The following is a 15,086-nucleotide window of genomic DNA, read 5'->3' as shown; positions in this document are numbered from 1 at the left end:
TTCTTTTTCTAGAAATGTATAGTACACTCTGAGAATGATAAGCAGCATTTCACAACCACCTGTCTTTGAAGCTTTAAATCATAAATATTTCATTTGTTCCCAGAAAAGAATCGAGGCTAGATAGGAAGTAGAGAAAGATCAGGAGCAGTAGCTGATTGATAGCTTTGCCTATTGACTACATTTCCGAATAGCTTTCAATTATTTTAAAAATCTGCTCTTCTACCCTGTCTGCCATCACCCAACTCCTTATTTATATTCTCATGGAGAATTATCATTAACTTAAAATAGTAATTGGCCTGGGTGAGAAAGGAGATTGAGTTGAGGTTTGGCAATAGTAGGTGATCATATAGACAAGGACCTAGGAATGCCTCATTCCTGCTTTGCCAAGTTCCTTGAGGCCTTTATGGAGAGTTCCTTGTAAGGAGTCAAAGTAAAAGAGACGAATTATTGCTTAAGCTGCACAAAGGCCCAGCATTCCTCACAGAAAGCTTTGGGAAAGCTTGGAGCAGAGAATCTGGCAGTCCACCTTGCACCAAAGCCTGAATTAAGATGGCTCCCTGCCCCCAGGCATAGGTAGCTGAGGAGCAGAAGCTGATACATAAAGTTTACTTGCTCTGGTATACAGAGTCACTAATCCTACCTGAGTCTTCTCATCATTACCAGAACATAGACAGGAAGTCAAACCTGCCTGAAGCATAGGTGCTGAACTTGAACATCCCTCCTCACTGGTTACTGCCCCAGAATGACTAGGGTGAAACTTTAATCAGAGTAGCAGCACCTCCTCATCTGGCATGGGGTGGTCTAGGAGGATCCAGGAGCTGGGAGTGGGGAGAGGTGGTGGTGGTTGAAGAGATAAGCTTGATGAGACTGGGAGAGATGCCTACTCCTTCCCTACAAAAACATGAGCATTTACTTGTGTAGTTTCCTTCATTTAGTCTCAGTACCCTAGATACCTTTGCATAACTAAATGCACCAAGTCAATCTGAGAGTGCCTCCTTCCTGGTAAACCTTTTTTCATGGCCACCGCTGAAAATATTGCTCCCTGCACCTAGAAGAGCACTCATGTGGGCTTCCTTTCAAGCACTTAACCTTATATCTTAAAGCACCGTGCATAGTGCTTCATGCACAGTCACAGACTTAAGAAATGTTGCTCCATTGAAACCAATATTAATGAAGGAGATAAAAGTCATGAGAGAGAAATCTTTCTAAAACAAAAGAAAGAAAGAAAGAAAGAAAGCAAAACCTGTTTAGAATCTTCTGTCTGTACTCCTGTGTGAGTCATGTGTCTTCCATCATCTCTCTTCCTACTCTCAGAATGTCTACAAAGCTGACCTAGAGTGGCTCCGTGGCATTGGCTGGATCCCCTTGGATTCTGTGGAACATGTGAGAGTGACAAGGAACCAAGAAATGGTGAATCAGGTATGCAAAGCTCATTCCCTTTTGAACCTGATACCTGTGCTCCTTACCTATCTTGTAGGGGTAGGTGCCCTGTGGCCGTAGATCTGTTTTCATTATATCTATTGCTTTGCAGATAAAATATAAGAAAGATGCTCTTGACAACTATCCCAACTTCACAAGTGTGGTGGATCCTCCAGAGATTGTTTTGGCCAAGATTAATTCAGTCAATCAAAGTGATGTAAGTTTGCTCTGGATGTACTGAAATACATAGTCAGAGGAGGTGATTGTCTATCGTTGAGTGGATTTGGTTTAACTCTAGATAGTTGCTTGTAAAAAATTGGAAGAGGGGTAAATTATAAGACAATCTTTAGGGAGATGTCTGAAACTTAATGTCTAAATGTAGATTGATTATTATGTTGCTAGATAGATCCTATAAAAATTTAAGTATACATGTATAGTAATCAAAAGGTTTTATTTTCTCTTCTTAGATAAAATATAAAGAAACATTTAATAAAGCCAAGGGCAAGTATATATTTTCTCCAGATACACCGTATATCTCCCACTCCAAAGACATGGGAAAGCTCTACAGTACCGTAAGTCCTACTTTATGTTATAACTACTCAGTTCCTGATTTATAGGTTCTTGTCAGTATTTATATTCTTAGCTGATTTTATGAAGAGCTGAAATGGTAGGGTGACCTACTGTTTTCATTGCATTTCATCTTCTCTGTTAGGAGGAGCATAATATTCAAAGCGAAGAGCATGCATTTGGCTGGTAGTTTCTGAGCTTCTGTGATGAGCTCAATGAGATGAGGCCTTCATGAGCTCACACAAGGGAGAGGAACAGACATAACTAGATCAATAATAATGTGACAAGTGCTATAAGGGCTCCAGGAGCACATAGGACAGAGCAACTACCAAGAGAAAAAGCAGGAAAGGCTTGTCTTTCTACAGCAGTCATGCAGTATTTCCAGCTAACAGAGAACTTGCCCTCCAAAATTCAGTTCAGCTAATTTAAAGGAGGAGGCGTGTGTGTGTGTGTGTGTGTGTGTGTGTGTGTATGTGTGGTGTATGTGTGTGTGTGTGTGTGTGTGTGTGTGTACACGTACATGCGCCCCGGTAGGAAGCAGTCTTTGGTGATTTATTCTTTGGCAATTTCTCATCACTTTATATGGAACTTTAAATATAATCAACTCTATTATAAAGTGCCTCAGAAGCTATAGATCTAATCTGCAATCAATCAAACGATTGCCGTGTTCTAGGAAGGCACACTAATGGCTAAAAATTAAAATTTAAGCCTTGCTTTGAACATTAATGTTTTACCTTAAGTTTACCAATTGTTTTAGTGGAATCTGAAAGTAGTTAAATGCAAGATTTTATTGACACATGTTTCTTTGTTCTAGATTCTATATAAGGGGGCATGGGAGGGAACCAAGGCGTATGGCTATACCCTGGATGAGCGCTATATTCCCATTGTTGGAGCCAAGCATGCTGACCTAGTGAACAGTGAGGTCAGTATGGCCTTTGCCTGTAATTAGGTTTGGGGATCTTTGTTGAGGGGACAAAAGGGACTGGTTAGAAAACTCTACTGATTCTCAACGGTGAATCTGCTTCACAGCTGAAATACAAAGAGACATATGAGAAGCAGAAAGGTCACTACCTGGCTGGAAAACACATCAGTGAGTTCCCTGGTGTGGTTCACTGTCTGGATTTCCAGCAGATGAGGAGTGCGGTAAGCCCTGTGTCTGCCTGTTTATAGCTGCCCTGTGGCTCAGGATGAACTGGGGGTGGAGTAGTGGGATCTTTCTTGGAACTTCCCATCTCTTCCTGAGGACTATGATCTTCCTCCCTCCCCTTCCCTCCTCCACTACAAAACACACGTGGAGGGCTCTGCATGGGGAAAAAGAAAAAGCAACAGGGTCTCTATTGACCTTGTACTGTAGAAGGATAGGCAACTTAAAAAGGAGAAGAAAATAATAAAAGATCACCTTTTAAACATTAATCGATTCTAGAGGTATATTGGAAATAAGACTCTAACGAGATTGATATGAATCATTTCAGTTTTCATTTTATTTTCTAATTTTTTGTCTTTAAAAATATTATTCTTTAGCTGAATTACAGAAGAGATTATGAGGACACAAAAGCCAATGTTCATATTCCTAATGACATGATGAATCACGTGCTGGCTAAAAGGTGTCAGTACATCCTGAGTGACCTGGAGTATCGACACTACTTCCACCAGTGGACGTCTCTTCCGGAAGAACCCAATGTCATTCGTGCCCGAAATGCCCAGGAGATCTTAAGTGATGTATGATGTCCTCTCTGCATCTTAACTTAGTTAAAGGCTTCACCCCATCCTTTGTTAGCACAATCACCCCTGTGCTTATTGACCCAGCAACTTTAAACTGAGTGGCATGAATAATACCACCTCTTAGTGTGAGAATCCCTTTGAGCCTTAGGACACCTAGGTTAAATAGTTAATCTGTTCAAGACTAGACTAAGGCTTAGGTGCTGCTGCCCCTAGGTTTTATAGACCAGGACATTAAAAACCTACCAGCTGGCAAGAGGCCTACCCAGTCTCCACTAAGCATAGCCAAGGGCCAATAGGAAATTATCAGGGTGCTCAATTGTAAATTCAGAACACCTGTCACATTTCATTGTTTTTTCTTGCAGAATGTATATAAAGATGACTTGAATTGGCTAAAAGGCATTGGTTGCTATGTTTGGGATACACCTCAGATCCTCCATGCCAAGAAATCATATGACCTCCAAAGTCAGGTAAGCTAATCTTCCTAGAAGCTCTGGCTGTCCATAGGCCATTGGAATCCATGTTGGTATCAGTGGGCTACTGGCCAGGCTATGTCTATGCTCTGTTGGAGAAGCTTCTGGAACTGTGTATGATCTAAGAGGATCAAGCCTCCCCTTCCCTTGCTCCTAACTAAATATCTCTGGTGTTCTACTTGGTGCTGGACCTTTTTGGTATGGGTTTCTCCTGGAGTTAAAATCTATGCAAATTTACAACAGAAAGTTATCTGAGTGGTTCTACATCTTGAGCTATTCTGAAGCATCTGTACCTTGGCCAGGTTAACTGTTAGAAAGTGGGAAGCGAAAGCATAGTTTGACCACAGGGAGATATATGTTAAAGGGAAAAATAAATTCTGGAACATTTTCTAGCATATGGTTCAGCTCTGATAGGGCAGGTGCAACAGATGGTTGAAATCGTGTGGCTGCTGTCAGGGTGGAGAATGAGCATGCAGAAAGCAACCAAATGAAGAAGAGTCCCTGGTAAACATCCAGACCCCACCTTTGATCAAGGGAGATTTTTTTTTTTTTGGGTTGCCATATAAGGTCTGAAGAACTACAGTGCAATAACCTGTTTCTTAGGATTAAAGCAGAAACCCAAAACTAAGTCAAGTCACATGTAAGTTGGCACAGACAACTAAAGGTAATGACAGATGGGTGTCTTATCATTATGGGTGACTTCTGTTTTTCTTTACAGCTCCAATACACAGCAGCAGGTAAACAGAATCTACAAAACTACAACCTGGTCACAGATACTCCACTTTACGTGACTGCTCTCCAAAGTGGCATCAATGCCAGCGAGGTACGTCTTCCTTCTTCTTCTTCCAAGGACAAGGTATTTCTTGTCTTTACACGTCTCCCTGACAGTAGAAGTGAATAAGCAATTCTTTCTTTGCAGGTGAAATATAAAGAAAATTATCATCAAATTAAGGACAAATACACCACAGTTCTAGAAACAGTGGATTATGACAGAACCAAGAACCTGAAGAGTCTTTACAGCAGTGTGAGTTGGGATTCTTTCCTCTTATATATGAGTCATCCTTTCCTTTTCAAAGATAATAGGAGAATAAGTGGGGGTAAGTATCCTATCCCCCTAAAGGGTTTTCCGGGTTTTCTTCTGGATCTTCAAATTCCCACTTTGTCTCATAAGATTCTTATATGTATAATTAAATAAACCTCAATTTGGAGAGAAGTCCTCGGGGTTGGCAAGGAATTTCTGAGAAGGCCAGAAATGAGGAAAACCTGCTCTTGAGGAGCTGACCAGAATGCACTGTCCCATAGTCACAAGATTTGTAACCCCTCCAGAACCTGTACAAGGAAGCCTGGGATAAAGTGAAAGCCACCAGCTACATCCTGCCGACCAGCACCCTGTCTCTGACACACGCCAAGAACCAGAAGCACCTGGCCAGCCGTGTAAGTTGAGTACAAACGTGACAGCCACACACACCCGCCCTTTCCTGCTCCCCACATTGAGAATCCTTCAGACAGGTTCAGAGGTTGCCCAGAAGTATTCAGGCACCTCCACAGCAAATAATTCCAGATTCTGCACTCACCAACTCCTCTAAGGTCCTGTGGTCCAGGAAAGATCACAAACACCAGCAAGAATGCAGAAGTGACCTTTTTTTTAGGCTGCTTGTCTGCAGAGGACATGGATGGAAAGTCTCTGTTTTAGCCAGAAGTGAGGAGAGAAGAAGATATAATAGACCATATAAAATAGACTCTTAGCAGAGCTTGGTGGCGCATGCCTATAATCCCAGGGGCTTGGGAGGCTGAAACAGGAGGATGGAGAGTTCAATGCCAGCCTCAGCAAAAACTAAGCAACTCAGTGAGACCCTGTCTCTCAATAAAATAAAATAGGACTGGGGATATGGCTCAGTGGTTGAGTGCCCCTGAGTTCAATTCCTCATAACCGCCCCCCCCAAATAAGCTTTGTCAATTGAATAATGTACATTTGGGGGCAAAAATATGATTATGATAACTGGGTATCATACCATCACCAAATAAACAGAATAGACCATGCCAGAGGGGCAGACTTTTCACTTGGAAAGAGGAGTTTTATAGATAGGATTTACAAAGGCCAGTGGAGGCTTTATCCTTTAGTCATGAAAACAGTAACAGAGGCAGGATTCTAGGCCAATTGTTTTTGGAACATGGTGGGCACAGGGAAATTAAAAATGGATTCCAACCTCAGTTTATTAAAAAAAAGTTTTAAGAAAAAAAAGAGTTCTTTTGAATACTATCCTCTTTATAGCTGAGGAATACATTAGAAGAAACTGGAATGTTCTGGAAAATTCTGGTGGACATTTTGGTTGGTCTCCAGTCAATGAAGGGCTTAGTTGGAATTCTGAAACAAATTCTCCCAACTCCCTTTTTCCACTAAGAATTGGGTCTCTGGGTTCTAAGAGAGTTTTTATTTTATTACCATGTGCTAGGAGTTTGGATCTTCATTTCTGCTTTAACACCTAATTCACATGATCATGGAACATTAATTCATAGGTAACACAGCATAAGAGCTGAACGTTTTCCCTCAGCTGTTTGCACTGTGTTGTTGAAAAACTTGTAGAAACTGAAATTTAATTCTCTCCCCTAAGCATTGAGTTTTTCAGTTATTAAAAACAAAGAGAGGGATGTAGCTTAGTGGTAGAGTGCTTGCCTAACATGCTCAAAGCCCTGTGGTCCCTAGCACTACAAGACAGATAGATAGACAGGAATTCCTGAGCAGAGTTTTAATCTTTTATTTAAAATAGTAAGAAAAAAAGCCATTATCACAAAAGAGATTATTTAAAAATCACATAATTTGGGGCTGGGGGTACAGCTCAGTGGTAGAGCACTTGCCTAGCATGTGGTTAAAGCCATGCATTTGATTCTCAGCACTACAAAACAATGAAAATGTAGTAATAGACTAAAAGTCATGTAATCTTAAAAATGAATTGGTTAGGGGTTGGGGTGGTGGCTCAGTGGTAGAGTGCTCACCTAGCATGCATAAGGCACTAGGTTCGATCCTCAGCACCACATGAATGTAAAAGAAAGATATTGTGTCTACCTAAAAAATTTAAGAATAAATATTTTTTAAAAAAATGAATTGGTTATAGTGGCAGCAAAGCCTCCATTAGTATACATGTTTTGAAAACAATGAGGGGCTGGGAATATAGCTCAGTGGAAGAGTGTTTGCCTAGCACTCATGAGGCCCTGGGTTCAATCCCCAGCACCACAAGAAACGAAAGCAAACATAATAACTAAAATTTTATAGTGCTCTGCAATGTAAGAGTACTTTCAGATACAGCCTGATAAAAGCCTCACAAATGACCCTGTGGTAGGCATTGGTCCCTATATATCTCTATAAAGACAAGGAAATAAGTTCAGGGGAATGATGTCCCCAAGTTAGCCAGATCTTGGGACCAGGTCCTTCCCATTAAGTTTCATTTTTTTTTAACAAAATAAATCCATTACTCTCTTTAACAATTTCACCCCTTCTATTTTTTTTTCTATAGATCAAGTACCGAGAAGAGTATGAAAAATTCAAAGCTCTTTATACTTTACCAAAAAGTGTTGAAGATGATCCCAACACAGCGCGATGCCTCCGGGTTGGCAAGTTTAACATTGATGTAAGTAACTCCTGAGGTCTTACTTCAAGCCAAGAAAAATAGCTATGTATTATCTATCAGAAAATTTTCCATTGAACCATGCAAGGGGCACTGACTTTTAATATATACAGAAGCTAAACATTATCTCAGCCTTTGTTGCTTTAAAAAATTTTTGTAGTATTAATTTGTGAAAAGTGTCCACTCACCCTGTTCCTACAGCTTGCTGTGAGCTGGCTGCCCTGACTTCTCTGGTACAGGAGCAAGGCATATATTCCATGATGGCTTGTCACAATTGTCCTGTATCATGAGCATGTAACTTTAACTTCACAGCGCCTGTACAGATCAGTTTATGAAAAGAACAAGATGAAAATCCACACCATACCTGACATGGTGGAGATGGTTACTGCCAAGGATTCTCAGAAGAAAGTCAGTGAGATCGATTACCGCCTGCACCTCCATGAATGGATTTGCCACCCCGACTTGCAAGTCAACAGTCACGTCAGGAAAGTCACAGATCAGATCAGTGATGTAAGCCCACTGCCTAGTTGGGGCCCCTGTTTCACCCCCACTCACCCAACCTGAGGAGACACAGATTTACCTAAGTGTTTGCTTCAGCCTTTCCTATGTATCCATGGGTCTGGCTGGGTTCGGAGCAACACCTGGAGGAAGGGCTCTCTGTGTGGGTGTTTCTGTGGCATCCTTAGCCTCACTGCATAACGAATATCTTTTGGTTTTTATTCCCCAAAGTCATCTGGGTCCAGGTTTGCATGTTTCTTAGTGTTGATATTATGTTCACTTTTTTTTTTCCTGATCCCCTGAATTGGCTGAAACCCTCCAGATTGTGTACAAGGATGATCTCACCTGGCTGAAAGGAATTGGTTGCTACGTCTGGGACACTCCAGAGATTCTCCATGCAAAACACGCTTATGATCTACGCAATGATGTACGTTTCCTTGTTTCTTTCTTTTTCTTTTCTTTTTTTTTTTTTTGGTATATTTCCATCTGTATATGGACTAGTGTTGAAGAGATAGTATGCAAAGTAGGGACATTGTCATAGACCAACTGTGGATTAAATCATATTGAGGGTGGCTGAGCTAGAGAAAGGTGCTAGAACAGAACAGCCATTTCTCAGCAGTGCATCTGGCATTCCTGTCAAACAGCATGGTCCAGCTGTGCCATTGTCCTTTGGTAGAGAAAGGATATCTGGCTCTTTTCTCTGCCTTTTGGACTTTCTTGAATACAGTAATAAGAACATAATTGTCATTATAGGCAAATATCGTCAGCTAGAAGTTTATGGACTATAGGCAGGCTTTTCTTAAAAAGAGCAGATTTATCAGGCAAGTTTATATTGCAATGAGGAGTTCAGTAAGAAAGCTTAAACTTTCCTAGAAAAGCAGCGGTCGAGTCTCCTAAAGACTCTAGAAGCCTCAGAGAACTATAAGCATTAGTTACACGGATGGTTATAACATTCAAATCCATTGTTGTCTGTCGAATGAGTGTTGATGAATGTGAATCTCATGAGTTAAAAGCTACCGAACCCTCTGTGAAAGCCAGCAGTTTCTAGTGTAATAAATGGTCTAATGCAGGCTGTTTCTTTCCTCTTGGCAGATCAAGTACAAAGCTCATGTGCTGAAAACAAGGAATGACTACAAGTTGGTCACTGATACACCAGTCTACGTCCAGGCTGTCAAAAGTGGGAAACAGCTAAGCGATGTAAGCACTCTCTGGGGAACTTACAGTGGACAGTAACAAAGTCAGAGGCCACCACTTGGTCAAAGACTGGGCAGCACCAGCCTTTCCTAACTGGGAAACCAGAGTTGGTCCCTGGACAGTACTTCAGATGCTGACTTTGTTTGCTAACACATGAAGTGTCAAGTACTTCTCTGGGGTGGAGTTGTAAGTGAGCTGGTCTATGAAATACTTCGTGTTTTAGAGCTTCCAAAGCCACTTCTTGTATCTATGTGTCATGAGCAACTGTTTCTTTCTCAGTGTCTAGGCCTTCTAATAATTAGGGCCACCTGGGGCAGAGTAAAAAGCCAGCAGGCTCTAAACTGGAAGTGTGGGTGGAGTCCTGCCTCCACCACACACAATCTGACCTGGTGAAAAGCATTTAGTCCCCTGAGCCTCAGCATCCTTATGCATAAAATGGGAAAATGTACAGAACAAATACAAAGCTGCTTCTTAATAATTAAATCCTCAGGCTTGTAAGTAAATATTAGATCCTCAGTGAGCTAAGAGGTTGAGATCTATTATTTTGGAACTTCTTGTGATGAAATGCCCAGGTTTCCTCCTTTCATATCTGGGGTGTCTTCACTTCTCAGTCCAGTGTCCACAACCTGGCCCTGATCCTACTACAAGAAACAAGAACATGTCAGAGTTCTCTAGGGAAAGGGAAGCAGGCTACTGACTTTTTTTTTTTTTTAAGAGAGACTTTGGTTTCCATTTACTTTGCTTCTTTCTAATAAGATTGCCTTGGTCTGAATCAACTCACTCTGCTTCTGTCTACACCCAGGCTGTCTATCACTATGACTACGTGCACAGTGTCAGAGGCAAAGTGGCCCCAACCACAAAAACTGTGGATCTGGACCGAGCACTTCATGCATACAAGCTCCAGAGTGAGGTGAGTGGTGAGAACTTGAACGTACCACTAGGAATTCAGACTACTGGCTCCCGTGGAAGCAACCGCAATGTGGGCGTCTTCTTGGTCGGATCTTGCAAAATATAAATAGTGTTCCATTCAATTAGTTGGCAAAACAAAAACAGAGTATCACCTGTCTTTCTCTTTGCTGACAGAATCCTCCTATCAAGCAATCAAATAAATAATAGCAATATTTCTAAAATATTGCTAAAATTTTTTCAAATATTGCTAAAATATGTCAAAAGCTTAAAATGCAATAACAAAGACAAAGCATTAAATTTTAAAAAAAATTCTAACAGAAGAGAAAAATGTAGACATGACTGTTGGAATTTAGAAGAAAGAGAACTTAGACCCCACTCGCATATTTACTCTCTTTATTCTGCATTACTCTGTGGAGGTGTTTTGGTCTCAATTATATTTTCAACTTCCCATCTTGAATATTAGAAGTAATTTAATTTTTAATTTTAAACAATATTCTTAATCCTGTAGTTATCTGAGAGCCACAATACTTAAGGTCATAATTAGAAAGTCCCCTGATTCCTGGCATGAGTATGTGCATCCTGACCACTTCCTAGCCTGTGTCAAGGCACTGTGCTATGGGGCAGGGAGGAGGGAAGTTGGAGAGGGCAACACAAAGAGGTGCCTGATCATTAGGACCGGCTCAGGGATTGGTGAGGGTTTGAATATCACCTGAAGGTGGGATTTTGGCTGCCTATCTTCTCTGCATTTCACAAATTCTCGCTAAATGCTCTGCATGCAGTCAACTGGGTATGTATTTGGAAGCAGAAAAAGAATTACTTTCCATGTGCTATTTCTTTCACTCAGCATTCTTTTTTCCAAAACAATGGGTTCAGAGCAATGTGATTCATTTCATGCTCTTAGAACTTACTTGCTAGGCATTATGGTGCACACCTATAATCCCAGTAGCTCTGGAAACAAGGTAGGAGAATCCTGAGTTCAGAGCCAGCCTTAGCAATGGTGAGGCATTAAGCAATTCAATGAGACCCTGTCTCTAAATAAAATACCAAATAGGGCTGGGGATGTGACTCAGTGGTTGAGTGTCCCTGAGTTCAATCCCCAGTATCAAACAAATAAACAAACAAACAAACAAACAAATAGAACTTACTTATATTCTTCCTTAAATCAATTTATTGAGCATCAGTCTATTGAGTATCTGATTTTAAAAATCTAATATGAACTATATGTGATTTGTTCAACTGGGATCAGTTTTTGATGCCAACTGTCATTTAACCTATTCTTCCATTTTGGCAGAATCTGTACAAAACTGGCCTGCGCTACCTGCCTACTGGGTATAGGCTTCCAGTTGATACCCCTCACTTCAGACACAACAAGGACACCCGATACATGAGCAGTTATGTGAGTGGCCTCCTTCTTGTTCATTTGGGATCTGAAGCTGGGTGGGAGGGAACTATTATTAGTTAATAACCTATTCTCATCCTCAAATCACACCTAAATGTTCAACATGATATAATGATGGGAGAAGGGGACAGCATTTGGGGGCAGGTACTGTAGAATCAACTATGTCTGCAATCAGGCAGGGTCTGGGTAGCCCAGTGAGTTAGGATGGGACATTCATGGGAGCTTTGGCTCAGGATTCATGGCTGTCATGATTCCTCTACTTCTGCTAGCCTCAGTACAGAAACATCCTGAAGCATCCAATCCATTTACTGGAAATTCAGCTTTGCACACACGCTATTGAGGCCTGTAGAAGATACGAAACTGTGTGTCTCTTAGAAAAGAAAGGACTTCTTTCCCAGCTGTTGCTACTGATACACCCTTCCTCATTTTAAAAAGTACCAGATTGTACCTGCTTGATGCAGTTATCCCATGGACAAATCCTAGAGAAGTTTGGTCGTCCCAGTGACTGGCCACAGACTGTACTCATAACCCAGCCTTTGGCTGCAGACCTAGTTCTCCTCTCCCTGCCGACTTTGAGTCCTGGAAAGCAACCCTGATGGCCAGATAAGGTTGTGACCCATTACATGTTTTGAAGGCAGAGAGTAACAGATATGAAAATCTACCACGTTATTTTTTTTAAATCAGTCTACAGTCATTTATCAATTTTGAAATTATTCTCTTGTTCTTCTTCACATTTCTAATTTCCTAGCCACATTGGTACAAAAGATGTAGGCTTTTCTTGCATTTTGAAGACCTATCTTACAAAAAGATCTCACCCAGAAAGGTTAAAATGTATTCCTTTCTGGGTCTAGATTTATTCTCCAACAAATAATTTTCAAGACTTGGGACAATATTAAAATTTTGTCACTGACTTTTCCCTGTATTTAAGGCTTGAAGAGCAATTCTCAAGTAAAGGTGACATCTCTTTTCTAACTGAGAAATGCAGTGCTGCTTTGTGTACCAACCATTGATCTCATTCTGACTTTGCTTCTACAGTTCAAGTACAAAGAAGTCTATGAACACATCAAGGCAAATGGGTATACACTAGGCCCCAAGGACGTTCCATTTGTCCATGTCCGAAGAGTCAACAATGTTACTAGTGAGGTACTGTGACCGCTGAATTCTCTGGGGGGAATTTGAGTTTCAAATACCATGGCTTTGTTTGAAATGCATTAGAAGAATTTGTTGAATTTCAAACTTACACATCAACAAAGAATTAGAGTACTTTTTGTATCCCTTGGTGGTGTTTTTATATATTTAGAAACATCATCACAGAATATCATTTCTATATTTATGATGCAATAGTTTTCTCTTTTAAAATATTTTCAGATGTAAATGGACACAATATTTTTTTAAATTTATTTATTTTTATGTGGTGCTGAGGATCAAACCCAGTGCATCATACATGCCAGGCAAGTGGTCTACCACTAAGCCACAACCCCAACCCTATGATGCAGTAGTTTTCTAAGGAAACAATTCCTTCTGTTGACATTTGTAGTAAAAAAATCTTTAATAAGTTTGCATTTTAGTCAGACTCACAACCTTGGTTTTCAACATCATCTACTGATTTGTACATCTGATCCTACTATTTTTGTACTCAGAATTCTTCACCTAAATGAAATATTATTTTTTAATTTTTGTCCTAATCTTAATAATTTTTAACATTCCCATTATTTTCTCTGCTGACTTGGTACGTAAAATATTTGGTTCTTAGTCAGTAGATGCCCTGGTCATCCTATACTAAATATCTGGAATGGTTTTATTTCCCCAATGTAGAGACTATATCGACAATTGTACCATAAACTAAAAGACAAGATTCACACAACTCCTGACACACCTGAAATCCGCCAAGTCAAGAAGACACAGGAAGCTGTCAGTGAGGTGAGTATTTTCTTAATAGAGAGAACAGTCTGTGGACCCCAGGGGTGAAAGTGGACCATGCCTTTAATGTGCATGTCTTTTTCCCCCTTAGTTGATCTACAAATCAGACTTCTTCAAGATGCAGGGCCACATGATTTCCCTGCCGTACACACCCCAAGTGTTGCACTGCCGCTACGTGGGAGACATCACCAGTGATGTAAGCATCCTGTAGGGCTCTTTCTGGAAAGCAGCCTTGCTTTCAGCCTTTTCCATTAAGAACTACTAAACTACTGGTACAACTTAGAGGTGGCACAGTGCAGAAGCAGGATTCTGCAGTTTCCTAGCTATGCAAACTCTAATAAGAGGACCTCTGGGATATAAAAGAATTGCCACTGTTCTTTATCACTCAAATGACCACAATTATATATTAGACACTGGGTCCTTACTCCTCACTCTTTGGTGCTCTGTATTCCAAGTCATGTTTAGTAGCTTCTCCTACTCATCCTGTTCCCATCCTCTTTAGCAACTTTGCATTGCCATTTAAAAAAATTCTTGCCTGTTTCTTTCTTCGAAAAGATCAATCCTTTCCATCTGGGCTTTTCTCCCATCCATATGAGAATAAAATAATAGCAGTGCTCTCTCCTTAGCTCAAGGTTAGAAATTTGTGATTTATTTAAGTGCAAGCAAACTAAGAGCATAGCATGAATATGCTGAACCAAAGTGAAAAATATAGTAGCCCCCTCTTATATGCAGGGGATATCTCCCATGACCCGCAGTGGTTGCCTGAAACTGTGGATAATACCAAACCCCATATATGCAGTTTTTTCTACATAGTTAGAATAAAGTTTAATTTATAAATTAGGCACAGTAAGAGGTTAAAAATAATAACTAAGAAAACAGCACGATTATGATAATATACTATAATAATTATCTTAAACTCATGAATTGTTTATTTCTGGAATTTTCCATTTAATATTTTCAGACTGTGATGGACAGTGAATAACAGAAACCAAAGAATGGGGCGGGGTGGAGCGCTATTGTATATCAACTAAGAAGTGCTGCTACCCTCTCTTTTTTGGTTCCTGGTTTACGTTTGCTCATGAGTAAATATCTATTTGTATTTGCCCCAACAGATTAAGTACAAAGAAGACTTGCAGATCTTAAGGGGACTTGGTTGCTTCCTGTATGACACTCCTGACATGGTCCGCTCCCGACACCTGAGGAAGCTCTGGGTGAGTACATTTTTTCATGACACAGCTACTCCTGCACAGCTGCCAAGTGCCCATCACCAGCCTCCAGGACTAAGAAGAAACAAATCTTAGCCTGCAGCTACTTTTAAAGAGAAATTTACCATCAATTCACTTGGACAGGTTATAACTTACTTAA

At 40.5% G+C, this 15,086-nt stretch overlaps 1 protein-coding gene across 25 annotated transcripts in view; it reads left to right on the top strand.

Annotated features, from left to right (window-relative positions):
- Positions 1-15,086, top strand: part of Neb (nebulin) — a 205,594-nt gene that overhangs the window by 134,128 nt on the left and 56,380 nt on the right. For all 25 annotated transcript variants that reach the window (XM_077802538.1, XM_026387917.2, XM_026387926.2 and 22 more), the window contains 20 exons: positions 1,315-1,419; positions 1,532-1,636; positions 1,887-1,991; positions 2,801-2,908; positions 3,016-3,129; positions 3,508-3,705; positions 4,071-4,175; positions 4,897-5,001; positions 5,098-5,202; positions 5,505-5,612; positions 7,691-7,804; positions 8,114-8,311; positions 8,622-8,726; positions 9,392-9,496; positions 10,296-10,403; positions 11,694-11,798; positions 12,837-12,944; positions 13,617-13,721; positions 13,813-13,917; positions 14,834-14,932. In XM_077802538.1, coding sequence (XP_077658664.1) covers positions 1,315-1,419; positions 1,532-1,636; positions 1,887-1,991; positions 2,801-2,908; positions 3,016-3,129; positions 3,508-3,705; positions 4,071-4,175; positions 4,897-5,001; positions 5,098-5,202; positions 5,505-5,612; positions 7,691-7,804; positions 8,114-8,311; positions 8,622-8,726; positions 9,392-9,496; positions 10,296-10,403; positions 11,694-11,798; positions 12,837-12,944; positions 13,617-13,721; positions 13,813-13,917; positions 14,834-14,932 — 2,310 coding nt within the window. The remainder of the gene's footprint in view (positions 1-1,314; positions 1,420-1,531; positions 1,637-1,886; positions 1,992-2,800; positions 2,909-3,015; positions 3,130-3,507; positions 3,706-4,070; positions 4,176-4,896; positions 5,002-5,097; positions 5,203-5,504; positions 5,613-7,690; positions 7,805-8,113; positions 8,312-8,621; positions 8,727-9,391; positions 9,497-10,295; positions 10,404-11,693; positions 11,799-12,836; positions 12,945-13,616; positions 13,722-13,812; positions 13,918-14,833; positions 14,933-15,086) is intronic.

Source organism: Urocitellus parryii, chromosome 1 (genome assembly GCF_045843805.1).
Source record: "Urocitellus parryii isolate mUroPar1 chromosome 1, mUroPar1.hap1, whole genome shotgun sequence".
Taxonomy (NCBI): domain Eukaryota; kingdom Metazoa; phylum Chordata; class Mammalia; order Rodentia; family Sciuridae; genus Urocitellus; species Urocitellus parryii.
Note: the sequence above shows the minus strand (reverse complement) of the source record. Positions and strands in the feature narration are given on the sequence as shown.